General features: G+C 42.7%; 1 protein-coding gene across 3 annotated transcripts in view; it reads right to left on the bottom strand.

Moving 5' to 3' along the window:
• The window catches only part of RBBP8 (RB binding protein 8, endonuclease), a 513,323-nt gene that overhangs the window by 114,094 nt on the left and 381,396 nt on the right, over nucleotides 1–17,833 (bottom strand). For all 3 annotated transcript variants that reach the window (XM_085605771.1, XM_085605770.1, XM_085605772.1), the window contains exons 10-12: nucleotides 14,389–14,519; nucleotides 6,763–7,606; nucleotides 5,953–6,082 (exon numbers count right to left, since the gene is read on the bottom strand). In XM_085605771.1, coding sequence (XP_085461897.1) covers nucleotides 5,953–6,082; nucleotides 6,763–7,606; nucleotides 14,389–14,519 — 1,105 coding nt within the window. The remainder of the gene's footprint in view (nucleotides 1–5,952; nucleotides 6,083–6,762; nucleotides 7,607–14,388; nucleotides 14,520–17,833) is intronic.

Genomic DNA, 17,833 nt, shown 5'->3' on the forward strand with positions numbered 1-17,833 from the left:
GAGGCCCTTTATAGTAATATCCCTCAGGCGGAGGCATTGGAAGCCGTGAGGTGGTTCATGGAGACCTATGAAATAGAGTGCCCGGCCCAATTCATACTGGAATGTCTGGGTATTGTGCTCCGAGAAAACACTTTTGAGTTCAATGGGTCATTATTCCAGCAGACCCAAGGAGTAAGTATGGGGGCTTCATGTGCGCCAACGGTGGCTAACATCTTTATGGCGCACTATGAACACAGGTACGTCTATAATGAAGTGGCCCCATTCAGTGAATCAACCACTAGTTGGTCTAGATTCATTGATGATGTCTTCTACATCTGGAATGGCACCGAGGAAGATCTAGCGCAATTTGTATCATGGCTGAATCTTTGTGATACGAACATTCGGTTTGTAGCTAAGAGTGACAAACATAATATTGAATTTTTGGATGTCACAATTAAGTCTGAAGGGCGTATGTTGTCTGTGGATTTATTCACGAAACCCACAGCTCGTAACACATTGTTACACTTTTCTAGTTATCATCCAAGAATGCAGAAAACAACTATTCCTTTTGGACAGTTCCTCCGCCTTCGGAGGAACTGTACCAATATTTTGGATTATGATCAACAGTCGGAGGTAATGAGAGCGAAATTCGTAGCCAGAGGGTACCCCAAAAGATTGGTACGAGACTCATATAAGAGAGCACGATACTACGACCGCCAAAGCTTACTGGACAAAAAAACACCCAAACAACATGATCGGCTTGTGATGGTAACGCGACACAGTACAATGAATGGTACCATTTGCCAGATTATTAATGCTAACTGGCATATTTTGAATGCAACAAGAGCAGAACCAGACCATTTAGCTAAGCCTATGTTTGCGTATCGCAAGAATAAGAACCTCAAAGATCTAGTGACAAGATCACGGATGCCAAAGAATACACCCACATTCATTCAGACCACGATTGGAGGCTTACCTGCTTTGAAAGGCAATTACAAGTGTATGTCATGCCTGGCTTGTGATTCTGCACTAGAAGTAAGACAATACTCCATTAATGGAGTCAAAATAGACCTACAATGCCTGACTAATTGTAAATACACTAACATCATATATGCCATTCTATGTCCCTGCAATAGAACCTATGTAGGGGAGACATCAAGATCAATGGCAACCCGCTTAACGGAGCATAGGTCAGCGATTAGAACCAAGAAGTTACAAGCGCCTTTAGTCCAACATTTCATTGAGTACAGTCACACCATTAAGGATATTCGATGGCTGATCCTCGAGAAAATTAACATTAGTGGGACACAAGGAACTGAAATTCGAAAAAGGAGAGAAGTCTATTGGATATTCTCTCTGGACACTTATAAGAGGGGATTGAACAGTGAAATACCATGGAGTCAAGCTATCCGATATAATAATTAATGTCACACTTGATAGCTAACAATTCAGGGACTCTGGTATGAGAAAAAAATATGGCTGGATGAGCAACTAGGAACTGCATATCATTACATCTATAGGGTCGGAGTTTTTATAATTAATATTTCGCCAGTAAGTTGATTGCATGGGTTTATCAAAAGCTTGCTGTTTTCCCTCACGATCATAAATACCGCCATTATTGCCAGGAACTCCTTTGAAATATTGAAATATTCATTATCTCTTCAGTGGAAGATCTAGTGCCGCTTTAAACTGAAGAGTAATGCTCTCGGGATTTGACCAATGACCGAGAAGTTCTAAGTATAAGTAGAGCGTTTCTACGCCTAGTCCCCTTTCTACTTTTGGTGATCTGCTGTGAAAGGGAAAGAGGACTTACACTGCGAGGTGAGTGTTGTGGGATCACACCGGCGAATGAGCTCCGCGGTTTTTTAACGTACCGGAATGCTGAGTATGCTTTGGCGCATTCTATAACCGAGCAGATTTATCTAATTAACCATATGCTCCTAGGTTCAGACGATCCGGGTATATATTTAAAATATCCCATATCACGCCGGCGAAACGGTTGAAACAAGTCGAGACAATGGGCATTAGAAATACACAAAAGTGACCGGGTAATTTTTGACAAATCCCATATGAATTGTATTATACTAATGCCATGCTTAGGCTCGCCGCAATAGGACCAATCGCTTTATGTGTTCCTATTTAGAGCTCGTGATAAAACGCTGAAGGAACACACGTGGTCCCCTCAAAATACGTTCCTCCCCAGATATCCGAGAAGAACGATAGGACGAATACGGAACAACCGCTGCTCTAGTAAGTGCTTTCTGGCGCTTTAATAGTTAGAAATAGCAATAGAAGTTAGCATCATGACTAGAATTACAATACGCTGTTCTGTTTTATCTGGTGCTATTTTAGTACATCTATGGTCGCTGACTCGGTAACTGCTTGAGTGATTGGTTGGTACATATTCCGCCGACTAACAACACCGCTATCAGAAAAGATAGAACGTGATATAACATCCATTTAACAAAGGGAACCTTGGACGCAGACTTTCTTTGAATAGACAAGGTAACATTAGCAGCTTGAAACTGTAACTGCGAATGTAGCGAGGGATTGCCTGACCCGCTAGTAAACACAAGAAGTCAGTTATTTTGTTCATGCTAATGAAGTTTCTTGGTTCCCAAAATCACGGTGGGTTGGTCATGTGATCGTAGAGGGGCACTGGAACACTCCTTAACCTGGAACTAAATATAGGAGATGGATATTCACATACAGGGGGAATAAGGCAAAATAGGTGCAAAACGATGTGAAGTATCAAGTGTATAAGTCATTATAATGGATAAAAATCGTATTTTGTCTCTGAAGCCCCTTGATTCAAATTAGAGATGGTTACTGTTTAATATTCAACTTACGGTTTGTGTTGTATAAATAAAGTGTATATAGATGTATATATGTATATATGTATAGGGTCAATGTAGGGCCTTTTTAATGTAATGTGCACTTGACTCAATTGGTATGTACAAATTGTCATAGACTATTCTTTCTCTTTTTCTTTATTATGTCTTAGGATTTTTGAATATCATGGCCGCCTGAGGAAGGCTGAACGCCGAAACGCTCGTAGACTGAAATAAGCCATGTTTATTATTCACTATTTTTGTTTGACAAAATTTGTATTATGATTGAATACGCAACTGTATAGTGTCCGGCAAACCATATATTGATAAAGGAAGGTTTAGACAAAACATGTTAGGACGCTATAATAGTTTGCTTGTATAAGTATTGCTTTGAATGAATAAGGGAGAAGGAAAGAAAAGGAAAAATAAGGGAGAAAAAAAGTAAAAAAATGATATAATTTTTCAAATATCACTACAATAAACATTAAAGAATGAATTTTCAATCAATTCCTTTTTCTTGGTAGTCATGTTTAACCATGGATGTTGAATAATTTGTACATTACCATACCTTTTCAATTATTGTTTCCTATATATTTTTCACAAATATTTACTTTAAAACCCTGAGATAGGAAGCTATATTAGGGGTACCCTTGTTGCGTTGCAAAAGACTTTGGTACAGATGCCAGACTCCTGCCCATCATACATCCTTGACCACAGCTATAGCAGGGGAATTGCATTTCTTTGCATCAGGTGGGTTCTAAAACCTCGAAAATGATCAAATCTGGAGACCAACCCCCATACCCGCGATTACCTGTGAAGGATGAGCCCTCTTAACAGATCACAGATCATAGATTTGCCCTTCCAAATGTCCATAGGTAAAATCCCATGCCAGCTTCTTTTCAAGGATGAGGTGGTTGGAAAGCTAAAAGCCGCTGCGTCCACCATGACAGATGTCACTTTGGAAACGTAACTAAAGAAGCTCACAGACATCAAGGCAATAATGAACCGGGTACATGCACCAAATCCATAGCTGCAGATCTAAAATCCCTTCGGACGGACTTCAGCTCCCTGCACAAAGGACTTGATGACACTGAACGTAGAGTGGAGGCAAGTAGTGAGGTGTGCCACCCCCACAGAAAGTTAACAGAGGTTGAGGACCATAGTTGCAGAAATAATGTCCCTTATTTTGGAGTACCAGAGGCAGAGGCGAACGACCTGGATGGTGTCCTTTCTTTTTTTCTTTTTTTCTCCCAGAACTCACGGATCTTACCTTCATGCCCTGCTGGAGTTCCACAGGGCGCACAGTATCAGGAACAGAGTAACCTGTGCGTCGAAACACACAACAACCAATTATTGCTTGTTTTTTTATGACATCGCCAGGCAGGTCATTACGGTCGCTAAGACACACAACAATTCTTTCCTTTATTGTGGTGTAAAAATTCATATCACAGGTGATCAGGTATATGATACAGGTATATGATACAGGGATACTTTTTAATACATTTTTGGCGTTACAACTGACCCTACAACGACTTGCTATTCATTACAGCCTCCTGGGACTGGCCACTATGGTTCTCACTATAGATGACATGCATAAAGAGTTTGATGATCAAGATGATCTTGAACAATTCTTGTCCTCACTTCATGGAACTGCCATGGAGATTTTGCGGCATGAAATTGCGAGCCCATGGGGAACGACAATGGGATTGGACATATACAATCTTCAACAGGAATGCCCGAGTGATGACACCCCAAAATGTCAGAGTTTGTATACTGTACTTAAAGGAGGGGAGGGTTCCTCGAGAAGGAGTCGACTTACCTTCGAGAGCCCACAATAAGTCGTGCTCACCCATCAAACCCCGACTATATGCAGTCCTTGAACTTTGCTCTCTCTCTGAGGGATCACATAGGTGAGATTCAGTAGAACCTCATGCTACTTCCTTTCTAATGTGTTACGTTATTGCTGATTAGAACGCCAACATATACCTGGTGTACAGTGCATTTATAGAAACTACGTCCCCATTGTCTTGTCACTTATTGCACATCACATGGCACCATTTTCACAGAGCCACACCTACTATTGCTGCCCCACTTCTGAGATAGGTGTTCGTGTTTGCTGCCCCCAACGTGACGGAATCTGATCTATCACTAACTCACGTGTCTGCCACTGCAGTCCACATGACTTTGCATAATCTCCCAATGTCAATGACCTCACTAACTACATTAAGAGGAAGAAAGTACTGACAAATGTTGAATCGAAGTCCCCAGACATTGTCTTATTACAGGATGCACATCTCTCGGAGAGCAGCAATAAGACAAAATAAACTATCATAAAATTGAAGGCATTAGTAGGACATCACTTCAAGCATCTCTGCCTTGCCTCAGCTTCCCGTTTGCTCTGGCTGATAGATTTTGAGCTCCAGAGAGACTGAATGTGAAATTAAAGAGCACCAATGGCAATACCCGGCAAGATGAGGTGACTTCAGCCGCTACATCAAGGTTGCCAGGTTTTAGATTTTGGAGACAAAACGGAATGCTTCAACAGGACTTCAAACTCATTGAATTTATGACTAGGAATGAAGGTAGCTTTGTTGGAAGCGCAGTAAACTCTTAGGGTTATCTGACCAGCACCTGATCATGGTCAGATTGAAAAGGCATTTAAGACCTGGTATCACTCACATCCGTAGGCTTCTATTAGCATATTTTGCCATTTAAAGCAAGGAAATCTTACGTCTTCTGATCCTTTATCTGATTTTGACCATCCTCGTCTCATGTACTCAAAAATAATTTCCCCTATTACTAAATTAGTTTGGGAATGTCATAGTTTGATCTTCTTGACTTTATTGTTGTTTGGTGCTGCTTGAATACATCATGCCTTCTCTGAGGAAGACCTGTCGCTAAACGCTTTTGCTGCCAGGGTTTCTAAACGTTTTAAGTCTAATTCATATGTCGTAAGGGTAGTGAAAGGGCTAAACCAAAATCTGTAAGAAATTTGCACAAGGTTCCTCATGAAAGCCTGTAGTAACTGAACAAGACATTATATTATTACTTTAGTGGGCGCATTGAACTCCTAATTAATAATCCAGCCTAATACAGTGACCAAAAATAATTATTTGTATTAATGTACTAAGCAAGCACATACCTTGTTCTTTTTCCAGCGACTTGCTCTGTGGATTTGCCATACATGGGTTCAGCTGAAGCACAGATGCTGGCTCACATACCTTCTTTTCCGTCTTAGTTTTTTTTCTTGGGAGCCCATGCACAGTGGTAACCTACCAAAGAGGCAATGCAATCAGTTCACTGCTCTGTTTATCCACCCATCTATACATTCACCTGTAGATCCATCAGGAGCGGCTCGTTATGGGGAAAAGAGGCAGGGGGGGGGGGGGGGGGGGAGAGGCCGGGGGGAACGGGGGACAACGGAGATAAAAAAAAAAAACAAAAGAGACGGTGGGAAACGGGACAGCGAAGACAAAAAAATAAAACTTACCTGGTGCCCTCCTGCATCGCAATCTTCCGCTCATCTCTGCCACTGCAGGCAGGCACAAGCTACCAGCCTGCCCTGCGGCCAATCCTGAAGATGTTCTCACATGAGAGCAGCTTCAGGATTGGCCGGAGCGCTGATGATGTGCGTTCCAGGAAAGATGGAGTCTGTGCCTACTCTCTCCAGCCATGTATCTGGGGTTGGAGAGGGGTCAATGCGCATGTGGTTTTTGGCCAGCCTGAGACCGCCAGCCAAAAACCACATCCGCAGTGTAGGTAGCGCTCATCACACCCCTTCCAGCCTATCATAACCCTGGCCCCGCACCAAGCTAAATAAAACGATAATAAAACGGGTTTAACCCGTTTTATTATCATTTCATTTTTTAAACTACGTGAGGAGTTGCCGTTGCCATCCATCCACCTATCCGTCCATTCACCCACCCCCATAAATCCACCCACCCATATGTACCTTTACATCATCAAAAAGCTGATCTGAGTCACTAGCACCCTTTAACATGGGAGCAGTTTTAAATGAAGAACTATCCTCTTGCTGCAATGTTTTCTCGCTGGAAGTAGTTGCGCCAAGAGACAGGTGAGTCACTTCCTCGGCGCAGAGATCCTCTGTGAAGTCTCTGGCTCCCTTGTAGCTCCCATTATATGTCTTGGAAACCTGCTGCAGTGCATCATACAGAGTAATTTGCTTTAGTTTAGCTTTACTAGTGCCTCTTGTATGGTTTGTTTCTTTAGAACGAACACCTGAAAATCGATCTGAAAGATCAAGAGGTTTATCAACTGAACAGTCTGCCCTGGCGTCTGCTCTGACAGGGAAATTATTTTCCTTGTTAAATGTCTTTTCACAGCAGGTATTGCTTTCAGGGTCTTCCTCATTTTTTCTCTTTTCACCTCTACCTCCAGGTCGTTTAGATGGTATCAATAATTCATTCTTTTCAGTGGAATCTTCTTTACTTGGACTTGTACAAGAAAACAGTTCACTTGTACTTCTCTTCAAGACCATGTGCCTGCTTGCAGACGACTGACTGAGTACAGTTTTCACCTCCGGCACAAACACAAGAGGGGCAACAAGGGCTACATCTTCCGATTTTGATCTGCCTTTTAATGTCCTGAAGTCTGATGTGTTGTGTGAGGGGATTGTTTTCGCATTTACTTTCCTTCCAGGTCCTAGGAGAGAAGGGGAAGAGCACATCTCCATCTCTGGGCTTTCGCTGGTAACAGCTGGTGCGCCAAACACAGGGGAAGCTGGAGCATGGGTCCATTCTGCATCACCTTGTATTTCCTGAGAAGAGTCTTCATACCTGAATAACAATAATATTTATTCATTGTAATATTATTTTTTACACTTTAAACAGCATTTTGGTGAACAAGAGTAAAAGCAAATAAAATGTTAACTAATTTGTATGCATACGTTATCATTAAATAACAAAACGTAATCCATAAATAACAAAAAAGACAAATGTGTCGCAACAATTATCTGTCATACCTTCAAACGTTTGCTGTAGTATCCGTCACTGTGACAAAGGTGACTGCAGAAACAATTTCTCTTTTTGTGAATTTCATACATTTTCCGGTCTTTTCCATCTAGGGGTTTTACACATGAAGTGGCTGGATCTAAACTAGGCTGCTACTGCTTTGACTGAATCTGTCCTCACCAGATTCGGATGTAGTCGCTGGGTTTCCACACATGTAGCAGACCCTGCCTCCTAGAGGGGGTTCAATACTGGAATGGCTGTTATGGACTTGCAGGGTTTATCAGGGAAGTTAAGGAGAAAATATAGTTACTAAGTAGTGGACTTTGGAAGGCCGAATTTCGTGAAGGCATACTCCTGCCATTTAATGTTGGGTCCGGATGTTTGCAAGTTGTTTTTCTTCGAAGAAGTCTTTACAGTCACAAGGTAAGGTGACTCCTCATTTTGGTGATAGTGCGCATGGGCATCGACTCCATTGGTAGATTGTTTTCCCGCAGAGGGTGAGAATGGAGTTAGTAAGTTTAGAATAGAGATGTCCATGCGTATGTATGTAAAGTAAGAGACTGCAACAACTATAGGTACCCAGGGTGGGCGCATGTGAATCTACAGCTCAACATGCCAAGAACGGATGCTTACTGGGTAGGTAACATTATCCGTTTGAGGCATGTGAGCTGTAGATCACATGCTTTGCATAGACTATACAGCAGTATACTCCCAAAGTGGTGGCTAACCTGTAGCTGTTGCAATTGTTTGAAAAAGTGTTTTAAGTACTGCCTGGCCTACATTAGCTTGTTGCCTTGCTAACACATCTACACAATAATGCTTTGTGAATGTGTGTGGTATAGACCATGTTGCTGCCTTACAGTTGTCAGCTAGGGGAATATTCCCTAAGAAGGCCATAGTAGCCCCTATTTAGCGAGTGGAATGCGCTCTAGGGGGTATTATCAAAGTTCTTTTTTGCTTTCACATAACATGTCTGGATACATTTCACGATCCATCTTGCAATGCCGGATTTAGATATGGGATTGCCTTTGTGTGGTGATGAAAAAGCAACAAAAAGTTGGTTTTGCGAAATTCTTTTGTTCTTTACACATAATATAGTAGGGCTCTTCTAACATCTATTGTGTGTAGAGCTCGTTCTGCTACAGAATTAGGTTGAGGAAACAACACAGCTAACTCAACAGATTGATTGATATGAAAAGCAGAAACTACTTTCGGAAGACATTTGGGATTGGTTCGAAGAACCACTCTGTCTTTGTGAAGCTGAGAGAAAGGCTCTTGTATAGTTAATGCCTGAAGTTTAACAACTCTCCTTAGTGAAGTGATTGCAATGAGAAAAGCAAACTTCCATGAGAGGAACTGTAATGGACACCTGTGCATTGGTTCAAAAGGTGGACCCATTAGCCTTGTAAGGACTATGTTTAGGTTCCATACTGGTGCAGGTGGGCCTCTTGGTGGTATCACCCTTTTTAATCCTTCCATAAAGGCTTTAATCAGTGGTACTCTGAATAGAGATAAGTGTTGTCTGTTTTGTAAGTATGCAGCTATAGCTGATAGATGTAAGCGAATAGATGTATAGGCTAGTCCAGATTGCTGTAAATGTAACAGATAACAGATGATGTTTTGCACAGAAGCATCAACAGGTTTGATATTGTTATTGTTGCAATAGACAACAAACCATTTCCATTTTGCTGCAAAACATGCCCTAGTAGTGCGTTTTCTAGCCTCTTTTAGGATATTCATACAGTCTGGTGGTAATTGTAAATAACCAAACTCTATGACTTCAGGAGCCAAATTGCCAGGTTGAGTTCTTTGGGATTTGGATGTCTCATTTCTCCATGGCTCTCAGCGAGGAGACTGGAGTTGAGATGCAGCTTTTGGTGTGGAACTACTGAGAGCTCCAGCAGGGTGGTGAACCAAGGCTGACGTGCCCATGTGGGAGCTATGAGAATCAGTTTGAGGGATGTGTGTCTGAGCTTCCGAACTACCATCGGAATGAGTGGGAGAGGCGGAAGAGCAGAGGCAAATATCCCTGACCAGTTCATCCATAGGGCATTGGCTTTGGAGAGTGACTGTGGAAACCTGGAGGCGAACCTTGGGCATTTTGCGTTTTGAGCTGTGGTGAACAGGTCTATATGAGGAAATCCCCATTCCTGAAAGTAGGGGAGGAGAATTTGGGGATGAAGTTCCCACTCGTGGATTTGCTGTCTCTGTCTGCTGAGAAGGTCTGCAATCTGGTTGTTTACTCCTGGAAGATGTTCTGCCAGGAGATAAATCTTGTTGTGTATAGCCCATTTCCAAATGGCTTGTGCTAGTCGTGACAGTTAGAGAGAGTGTCCCCCACCCCCCCCCCCCCCCCCGGTGTCTGTATAGAATACATAGCTGTCATGTTGTCTGTGCGGACTAGGACAGCTTTGCCTATCAGGTGACTTTAAAAAGATCTGAGAGCTAGACATACTGCTAGTAGCTCCAGGTGTTTTATATGGAGACTCTTGTACCTTAGACTCCACACCCCTTGGATTGTGTGATTGTGTAGGTGAGCACCCCAACCAGTGAACAATGTGTCTGCTGTTAGCACGGTCTGTGGAACACGGTCGATGTAAGGCCGCCCTTTGGATACATTTTGTAGATTCCACCACTGCAGAGAGCGATGGGTGCGCCCTCTACCAACACTAGATCGGTCAACTGACCCTGCGACTGGTTCCACTGACCTGCTAAGCATTCTTGAATACGACGCATGTGAAGTCTTGCGTGGAGAATAATTACGATGCAAAACGCCATTATTCCTAGCAGTTGCATGAATACTCTTGCTGGTAATGATTGGTTGGGCTGAAAGTGAGAAGGGCCTGAATACTGAGAATTCTGGCAGTATTGGGAGAGGCTAGAGCTCTTTGAGCGTCTATGGTGGCTCCCAGATAAGTTTGAGTGTTGGAAGGCCGTAGATGAGACTTCAACACGTTCACTGTAAACCCTAGCAGGTGTAATAAGTGAATCGTGGCTTGAGTGTGTTGGAGACACTTTTGGTAAGTGTTGTCTTTTAAGTGTTGGCTTTGATAAGCCACTGGTCCAGATGTGGGAAGACATGGATGTGCTTCTCAGATGAGCTGCGACTACTGTCAGGCATTTGGTAAATACCCTGGGAGCAGTGGTGACTCCAAACGGTAGTACTTTGAATTGGTAACCATGAACCGCTTTCATGAATCGGAGGTATTTGCGATGAGCGGGATGAATTGTAATGTGGAAATATGCGTGCTTTAAGTCTAGAGTAGACATAAAGTCGCCCTCCTGTAGACGTGGGAGCACTTGTTGAAGTGTCACCATATGGAAATGCTCTGACAGTATGCAGTGATTTAGTTCTCGGAGGTCCTTAATAGGTCTCAAGGAGCCATCCTTTTTGGGAATTAGAAAATACAGGGAGTACTCCTGACCCGTGATATTGTTACAGTAAAGGCTGTATGGCTCCTTTTAGCAAGAGAGACTGGACTTCCTGTTTGAGCAGGTGTAAATGTTCTGGTGACATTTTGTGAGAGCGGGGTGGAATGTTTGGAGTATTGTTGGTGAGCTCCAGGCAATAACCATGTTGGATAATTCCTAACACCCATTTGTCTGTGGTTTTGGATTGCCAAATGGGGAGGAATTGTAGAAGACGTCCCTCAACAGGTGTTAAATGATCGGGGGGAAGTGTAGGCAAGTCACTGCTTGTTAGGGGAGGGGGAATTACGTGGTGTGGAACCTTTGCCCCTACCTTTGCCGTTGTCACCTCTGTATCCTCCTCTAAAGAAGCCTCTTGAGGAGTAGGATTCATTGTTGCCTTTGTAAGAGGCAGCAGTATTGTCTGAGGACGTGTTCTTAGACTCCCATGATAGAAGGAGCAACAAAACGAGCCATGATTAGGAGACTGTAGGGCTCCCATTGACTTCGCCACTTCCGTATCTTTCTTCATTTTCTCCAATGACTTATCCACTTCGGGCCCGAAGAGATGCTCTTTGTCAAATGGAGTATTTAAAATGGATTGTTGGACTTCAGGTTTAAAACCAGCAATCTTCAACCATGCATGCCTCCTCAGTAACAAACTAGTGCTGATCTCTCTAGCTGTGGTGTCAGCAGCATCTAAAGCACACCTAATAGAGGAATTGGAGATGAGCTTTCCTTCTTGCACTAAATCTCGAGATTTAGCCTTGTGCTCATCTGGGAGATATTAGAGCAATTGCTCCATTTCGTCCCAATGTGCTCTATAATAACTGGCTAGTAGGGTATGAGCTTTGGCAATGTGCCAATGATTCGCTGCTTAGGCAGCTACTTTTTACTAGAGCCATCTAACAGTTTTGACTCTTTGTCTGGAGGGGGAGCATCCCCTGTAGTTTGTGAAGTGGCCCGCTTATGGGCATTAGAGATGACCAGAGTCTAGAGGTAACAGTCCTTTAATAAAAGCTGGATCAGAGGGAGCAGGCTTATATTTTTTGTCTATTCTGGGGGTGAGAATGCGAGCGCGCACAGGATCTTTAAAAATATCATCGGCATGTCTCATCATACCTTTGAGCATAGGTAGAGTCTAGCTAGCCCTTTGTGTTGTACTGAGCGTTTCAAATGAGAAATCTTCCTCTAGAGATTCCTTGTGTAACTGTACTCCATGATATTCTGCAGCTCTAGCAAGTAATTTTAGACATCCCACATTATCGTCAGGAGGGGAAGGCTTTGCAGGGTAAAGATCTGGGTTGTTATCTGTGGGTAAATCAGTGTTGTAATCCTTCCAGGGATCTATTGGTAAAATATTAACCCCCCCCCCCCAATAATCATCATCATCATTAGGTGGTGGTGGTGGTGGAGAGTTAGTTGGTGTAATGAGTAAATGCTCTAATGGTGGGGAAGGTGGTGCAAGGGAACATGGTGAAGGAGGAGAGGGGTTTGTACCTACATTCTTCCTCTTCAAAGGAATATGATAATGTGTGCCCTCTGGCTTAGGTTTGCGCTTCTGAGGCGGTTTAGTTAGAACATGTCCTGTATCAGGATTAATATAAAGTTCCTTTTGTTTTGGGTCAGATTTGGGTGGTGAGACATGAAAAATTGGATCCTGCAGCTTCGGAGGAACATTTTTCAGGATGGAATGACTTTTCGGTGCCGAGCCCGAAGGCGGGCCGTCAGAAATATCTTCTCAGTGCCGAACGTGGCCCAAAGACGGGGGTGGAACAGAGGCCTTTTGCTTGGTCTGAGTTGGATTTTGAGTCAAGGGGTGTTCGGTACTCACGGGACGTTGATCTTGCAGTATGTTGTCTTCCATCTCGAAGTCCGATTCTGTAATAGATACAAGTTTTTCTTCAGCCCCTTGTGCATCGAATTCCTCTTGCTCGGATCCTTCACTGAAGATGTCCAACGTGTATTCGATGTTTTGGCTGTGCATTTCACGATGTGGAGCCAGACGATGGCGGAGCGTTTTCTCCGATCTAAACGTTCTGCGCGCATGGCAGTCCTGTTCGTTGTGCTCCAGACATAAGCACAAGTTGCACATTTCGTGTGAGTCGGTGCGAGGATACTTTGGTTGGCACAGAGGACAGAATTTGAAAGGAGTCCCTTCCATCGATTGCGAGGTGGACCGACGCGGTTAGGCCCAACGGCCTTCTCTTAGTTTTCCGATCGAAATAGAAAAAACAATCTAACAATGGAGTCGATGCCCATACGCACTATCACCGAAAGTAGGAGTCACCTTACCTTGTGACTGGAAAGACTTCTTCAAAGAAAAATAACTTGCAAACATCCGTATCCAACATCAGATGGCAGGAGTATGCAAACCATGTGATCTACAGCTCACTTGCCTCAAACATATATTTTTGTTCTTTGGCGAGTCCATTTATTTCAGTCCCTTCTTTCCGAGTACTTTATAATTAATGTATGTTAAGGACACATAGGAAACAAGCATTGGCATAGCCAATAGGTCTCGCCTTTGGGACCTTATAAGTGTTTAGCCATGCAACAGTTGCATAACTAAATACTTATAAGGTCCCAAAAGCGAGACCTATTGGCTATGCCAAGCGGCCGCGAAAGTGATCGCGATCGCATCAAACATCAAAGCGGCCGCGAAAGTGAAAGTAATCGCGGTAAAGCGCAGCGCACGCGCCCGCGTACATGCACTGTAGCTCTAGGCTGGCCTGGTAGCACTTTTTGGAGCCCTCTCAATAAGTCTCGCCAGACCAGCGCATGCACTGGGTCAGGCGAGACCTAAAAAACACAAAAATAAAAATATATCCTGAAGCCTAAAACACCACATTTCTTAACCCCTTGCATGCCCGCCCCTTTCCCCGCCCAGTGCCGCGCCTTGCATTAGCGGGCGGAGATCATGACGAGCTGGACTCGTCATGGGCACAGCGCCACCGCAGCCCATGACGAGTCCAGCTCGTCATGGGCACTGAAGGGGTTAATATGCAAAATAAATAATTAATTTGCATTTATGGCAAACAATTTTTGATAATTTAAAAAATGACCCATTTAGAACAGGTGTGGGGTTAAGCACTCATTAAGGCTATGGTTCTTCATCAAATTGATTAGAGAAGGTATGATGAAGTTGCAAAGGTTTTCAGAAAAACGCAAACAATGGAGGCAATGGTGCTGGATCTTACCCAATATTACCATCATTGTTCCTGGGGAACTCCCGATCAGGGGGTGCACTGGAATCTCTCTCTAACAGGGTTTGCTGTACTAGTGTTCTAGAAGGGCTGCCTCTCTGAGAAGACAGCACACTCTCTGAATCCTGTATGTAAAAGAAAAAAAAAAAAAGAGTGGATGAATCACATTGTAGAGCATTAATATTGTAAAAGATAGGAAATCTGAAAGATTATGTTATTTGAGTTGCTAGAGTGCAATAACATCCTAAGATAAAAAGCAGTGGAGAGTCCGTTATAGATGAGGAAAAAATACAAAGCAATGGAAATCTTAGTTTTATGAGGATTCCTGTAATCTTTGCATCTCTCATAATGAATGCAAAATTAATCTAGTACCACCTTACAATAGGATCAAACACTTCTACTGAAAAATGCAATAAAACAAAGTAGCAAACAGCCAGTACAACAACAGTTTCATGCTGTGAGCATGTGGCCACTTCTTTTCCATGGAGCCTTCACATATCCGTCTTAGCTTCATTTTTCTAAATCTGCCCGAACAGATATCGCAGAGGATGTAGGAGTGGGTGGTGAATGCTGGTTATTGGTGACAGAAGGCAACAGAGAACTAGGAGCAGCACTTGCTAAAAGAGTATATTTGGTTTTTTAAGGCTCTTTACTACTTACAACCAATTCGGCACATGCCTAATTAAGGAGGGAAAGAGTAGGAAAGACGACAAAATCATACAGTCAGCTTTGATGTAAATATGGTTTAGAAAATGTTCTGTCCTAATTGAGCACTGGACAAACATAAAGGTTCTACAGAGAAAGGCCTGTCCTCTCGATGTAAGTAAATGAGAGACAAATGTTAACAGCTAGAACAACCCTCACGTCCCTGGGTTTGTGTACATGGATCCAATGAGAACTGTTTAGAACGAGGAAGCAGGAGAAATAATTAATACAATAAATTAGACTTCCAAACCCATTATCCTTTGTCAATATAATTAAAATGGACACCATCATGTGTAAAGGTAATAATACATGAAGTAGCCCTACAAACAAGGCGGTTGCCGTTCCCTATCATGTTTATCAGTATTTTCTAAGTTCACTGTAGATTTTATTTCTACTCACAGAGAACAGGGAAGCATGTTTAACATTTCATAATTGACTGTGAATTATTTCCACCAAACCTCTCTGCAGAGCTCCCAAATCGATCTGCAGAGTTTTACCGAAGTCAGCATGAAGGACCAAATTATATGGCAACATTATTTAAATTATGGAACACAAAAATGCAAATTATGCTGCATGTTCTCTGTCAGTATCATTTTTATTCATTTGGAAAAGAAGCAACATTTTTAGTGAAATCTATTCATTTTGCACATTATGTTGCAAATACAGTAAATCCATAAATATGCAATAAACATTGCAGCTATAGAATCGTCAAAATCCACTGACCCTCATCCACTTGGGGTCCAATGTTTTATAGCAATTTACTTAAGAAAGATAAAAAAGCCGAAACAGTCTAATGACAAGCAATGCCCATTGTTAGCTGCAATTTGAGCAAAGCAGCGTTTTCAAGATAACAGCCCCAAAATAAACATGTAATATAAAAAATACGTAATGACTATCATGTATAATTTGTTTTGTGCAACTGTAAGGGATGACAAATCCTCAAAGCCCCATAGCTCAGCACCATACAATACCGAGGAGCTGATTTTTGAATTATAAACCTTTAGGGCAGGGGCAATGGGCTTTGTCTGTGACAATCTCTGTTCTTTGATAAGGGCACCTGCTAATTGGGCGTTTTTAAGGGCCAACATATCTACCTGAGGCTTCCAATTTAGTCTCCGGCCTAGAGTAATCCCCAGATATGTGAAAACTTCTGTCTGCTCAAGGAGGACATTATTCATAAAAAACTCTCCCTTTAAATACTATGTTTGTGGAGGACCATAAACTTGGTTTTTTCCACATTAACCTCTAGCTCTTTATCATGGCAAAATACCTCGAAGCGGGATAGGGCGGACTGTAGCCCTATGTGGTTTTTTGAGAATATCAAAGTATTGTCCGCAAACATGAGCAGCAGTATCTTCATACCAGCCAGTGTAGGGTCATCCGTGTGAAAAGTAGAAAAATATTGAAATGCCTTGTTGATAAATAAAGAAAACAGGGTGGGGGCCAGCACGCACCCTTGTCTTACCCCCTTTAAAACCGGGAACCTGTCCGTGACATTCCCCTGCATACCCCAGCGAACCTGTGCATAATTACAATTGTGTAACTTGACTAAGATAGCCAATATTTCCGATGGCATTCCCATGTCCACAAATGCACTCCACATTTTGGTTTGAGGGACCAAATCAAAAGCAGATTTAAGATCTATGAACGCTGCGTAGATTCTACCCCTCCAATAATAGCAACCCTCCAATAGATAAGCATAAATCGAAAAACTTGATCTATGGTACTGGTGTGTGAGCGGACCCCGCTTGTCATGAGGACAAGATGTTCATATCGTCAATCCAAGACTTGATTCTACCCAACACTAGTCTAGCAACAATTTTTTGAATGGAATCAATAAGGCTTATCAGCCTATAGTTGCCTGGTAGAAAACGGTCACCCTTTTTAAATATCGGAAGGATTTCTGCACCTGCCCAAGTATTTGGGAGTGGTGCACTGGTTGCTATTGCATTTGCAAGCACTTGGATATATGTTACCCACGAATCTTTGTCATGCAAAAACAGGTCTGCCGGTATGCAATCTGATCCAGGAGCCCTACCTCTCGGGATTAACTTAAGAACAGAAGCAACCTCTAAACTAGTAAAGTGCAAAGGGGTGGTTGGGGTGGGCAATTGAAGGGTGGCGTTGCTACCAATGGAGGCAATAAACTGGGCCTCGAAATGCAAGACCCACAACTCAGGGGTTACATAATTGACTGGTATTTGGTTTGATAAAGCACTACCCCATTTGACGAGCTGCCAAACTTTGATCATATTTTTCTCATTGCTAGCTGAAAGCAGATCTTGCCAGTGTTGCTCATCCCAATCCTTCTTAGCCTGAAGTTGGGCTTTCTTATACCAAACTCTTGCCTTTTTAATGCTTACCATATCTCTAGATCTAATTGCTCTCGATAGTAGCTTGTACGCCTCTCTGCACGATTTGTTGTACCAAGAGGCTGGGCTATGGCATATTTCTTTCCTCGGTAGACTACTTTTAATAAAGAACTTTTTAAGGTTTGTAAACAAATCATTATGTACCGGAGGAATCATTGTATTAATATCCTCCTGAGAGTCACAGAGTTGGAGGGTCGCTATCGAATTGGCAACCAGTAACTTCATCTGGTCAAGATCCCCATCATTATCTATAACCTTGGCCCATCTAACTCTCCTAGTATCATTAGTGAGCACAACACCGACTGCAGACAGCTCAGTGGGCTGGTGTCTGGGATTACATAAGCCTTACACCTGGAGAGTTA

The sequence above is a fragment of the Triturus cristatus genome, chromosome 5_1, assembly GCF_964204655.1.
Source record: "Triturus cristatus chromosome 5_1, aTriCri1.1, whole genome shotgun sequence".
NCBI classification, from domain to species: Eukaryota; Metazoa; Chordata; class Amphibia; order Caudata; family Salamandridae; genus Triturus; species Triturus cristatus.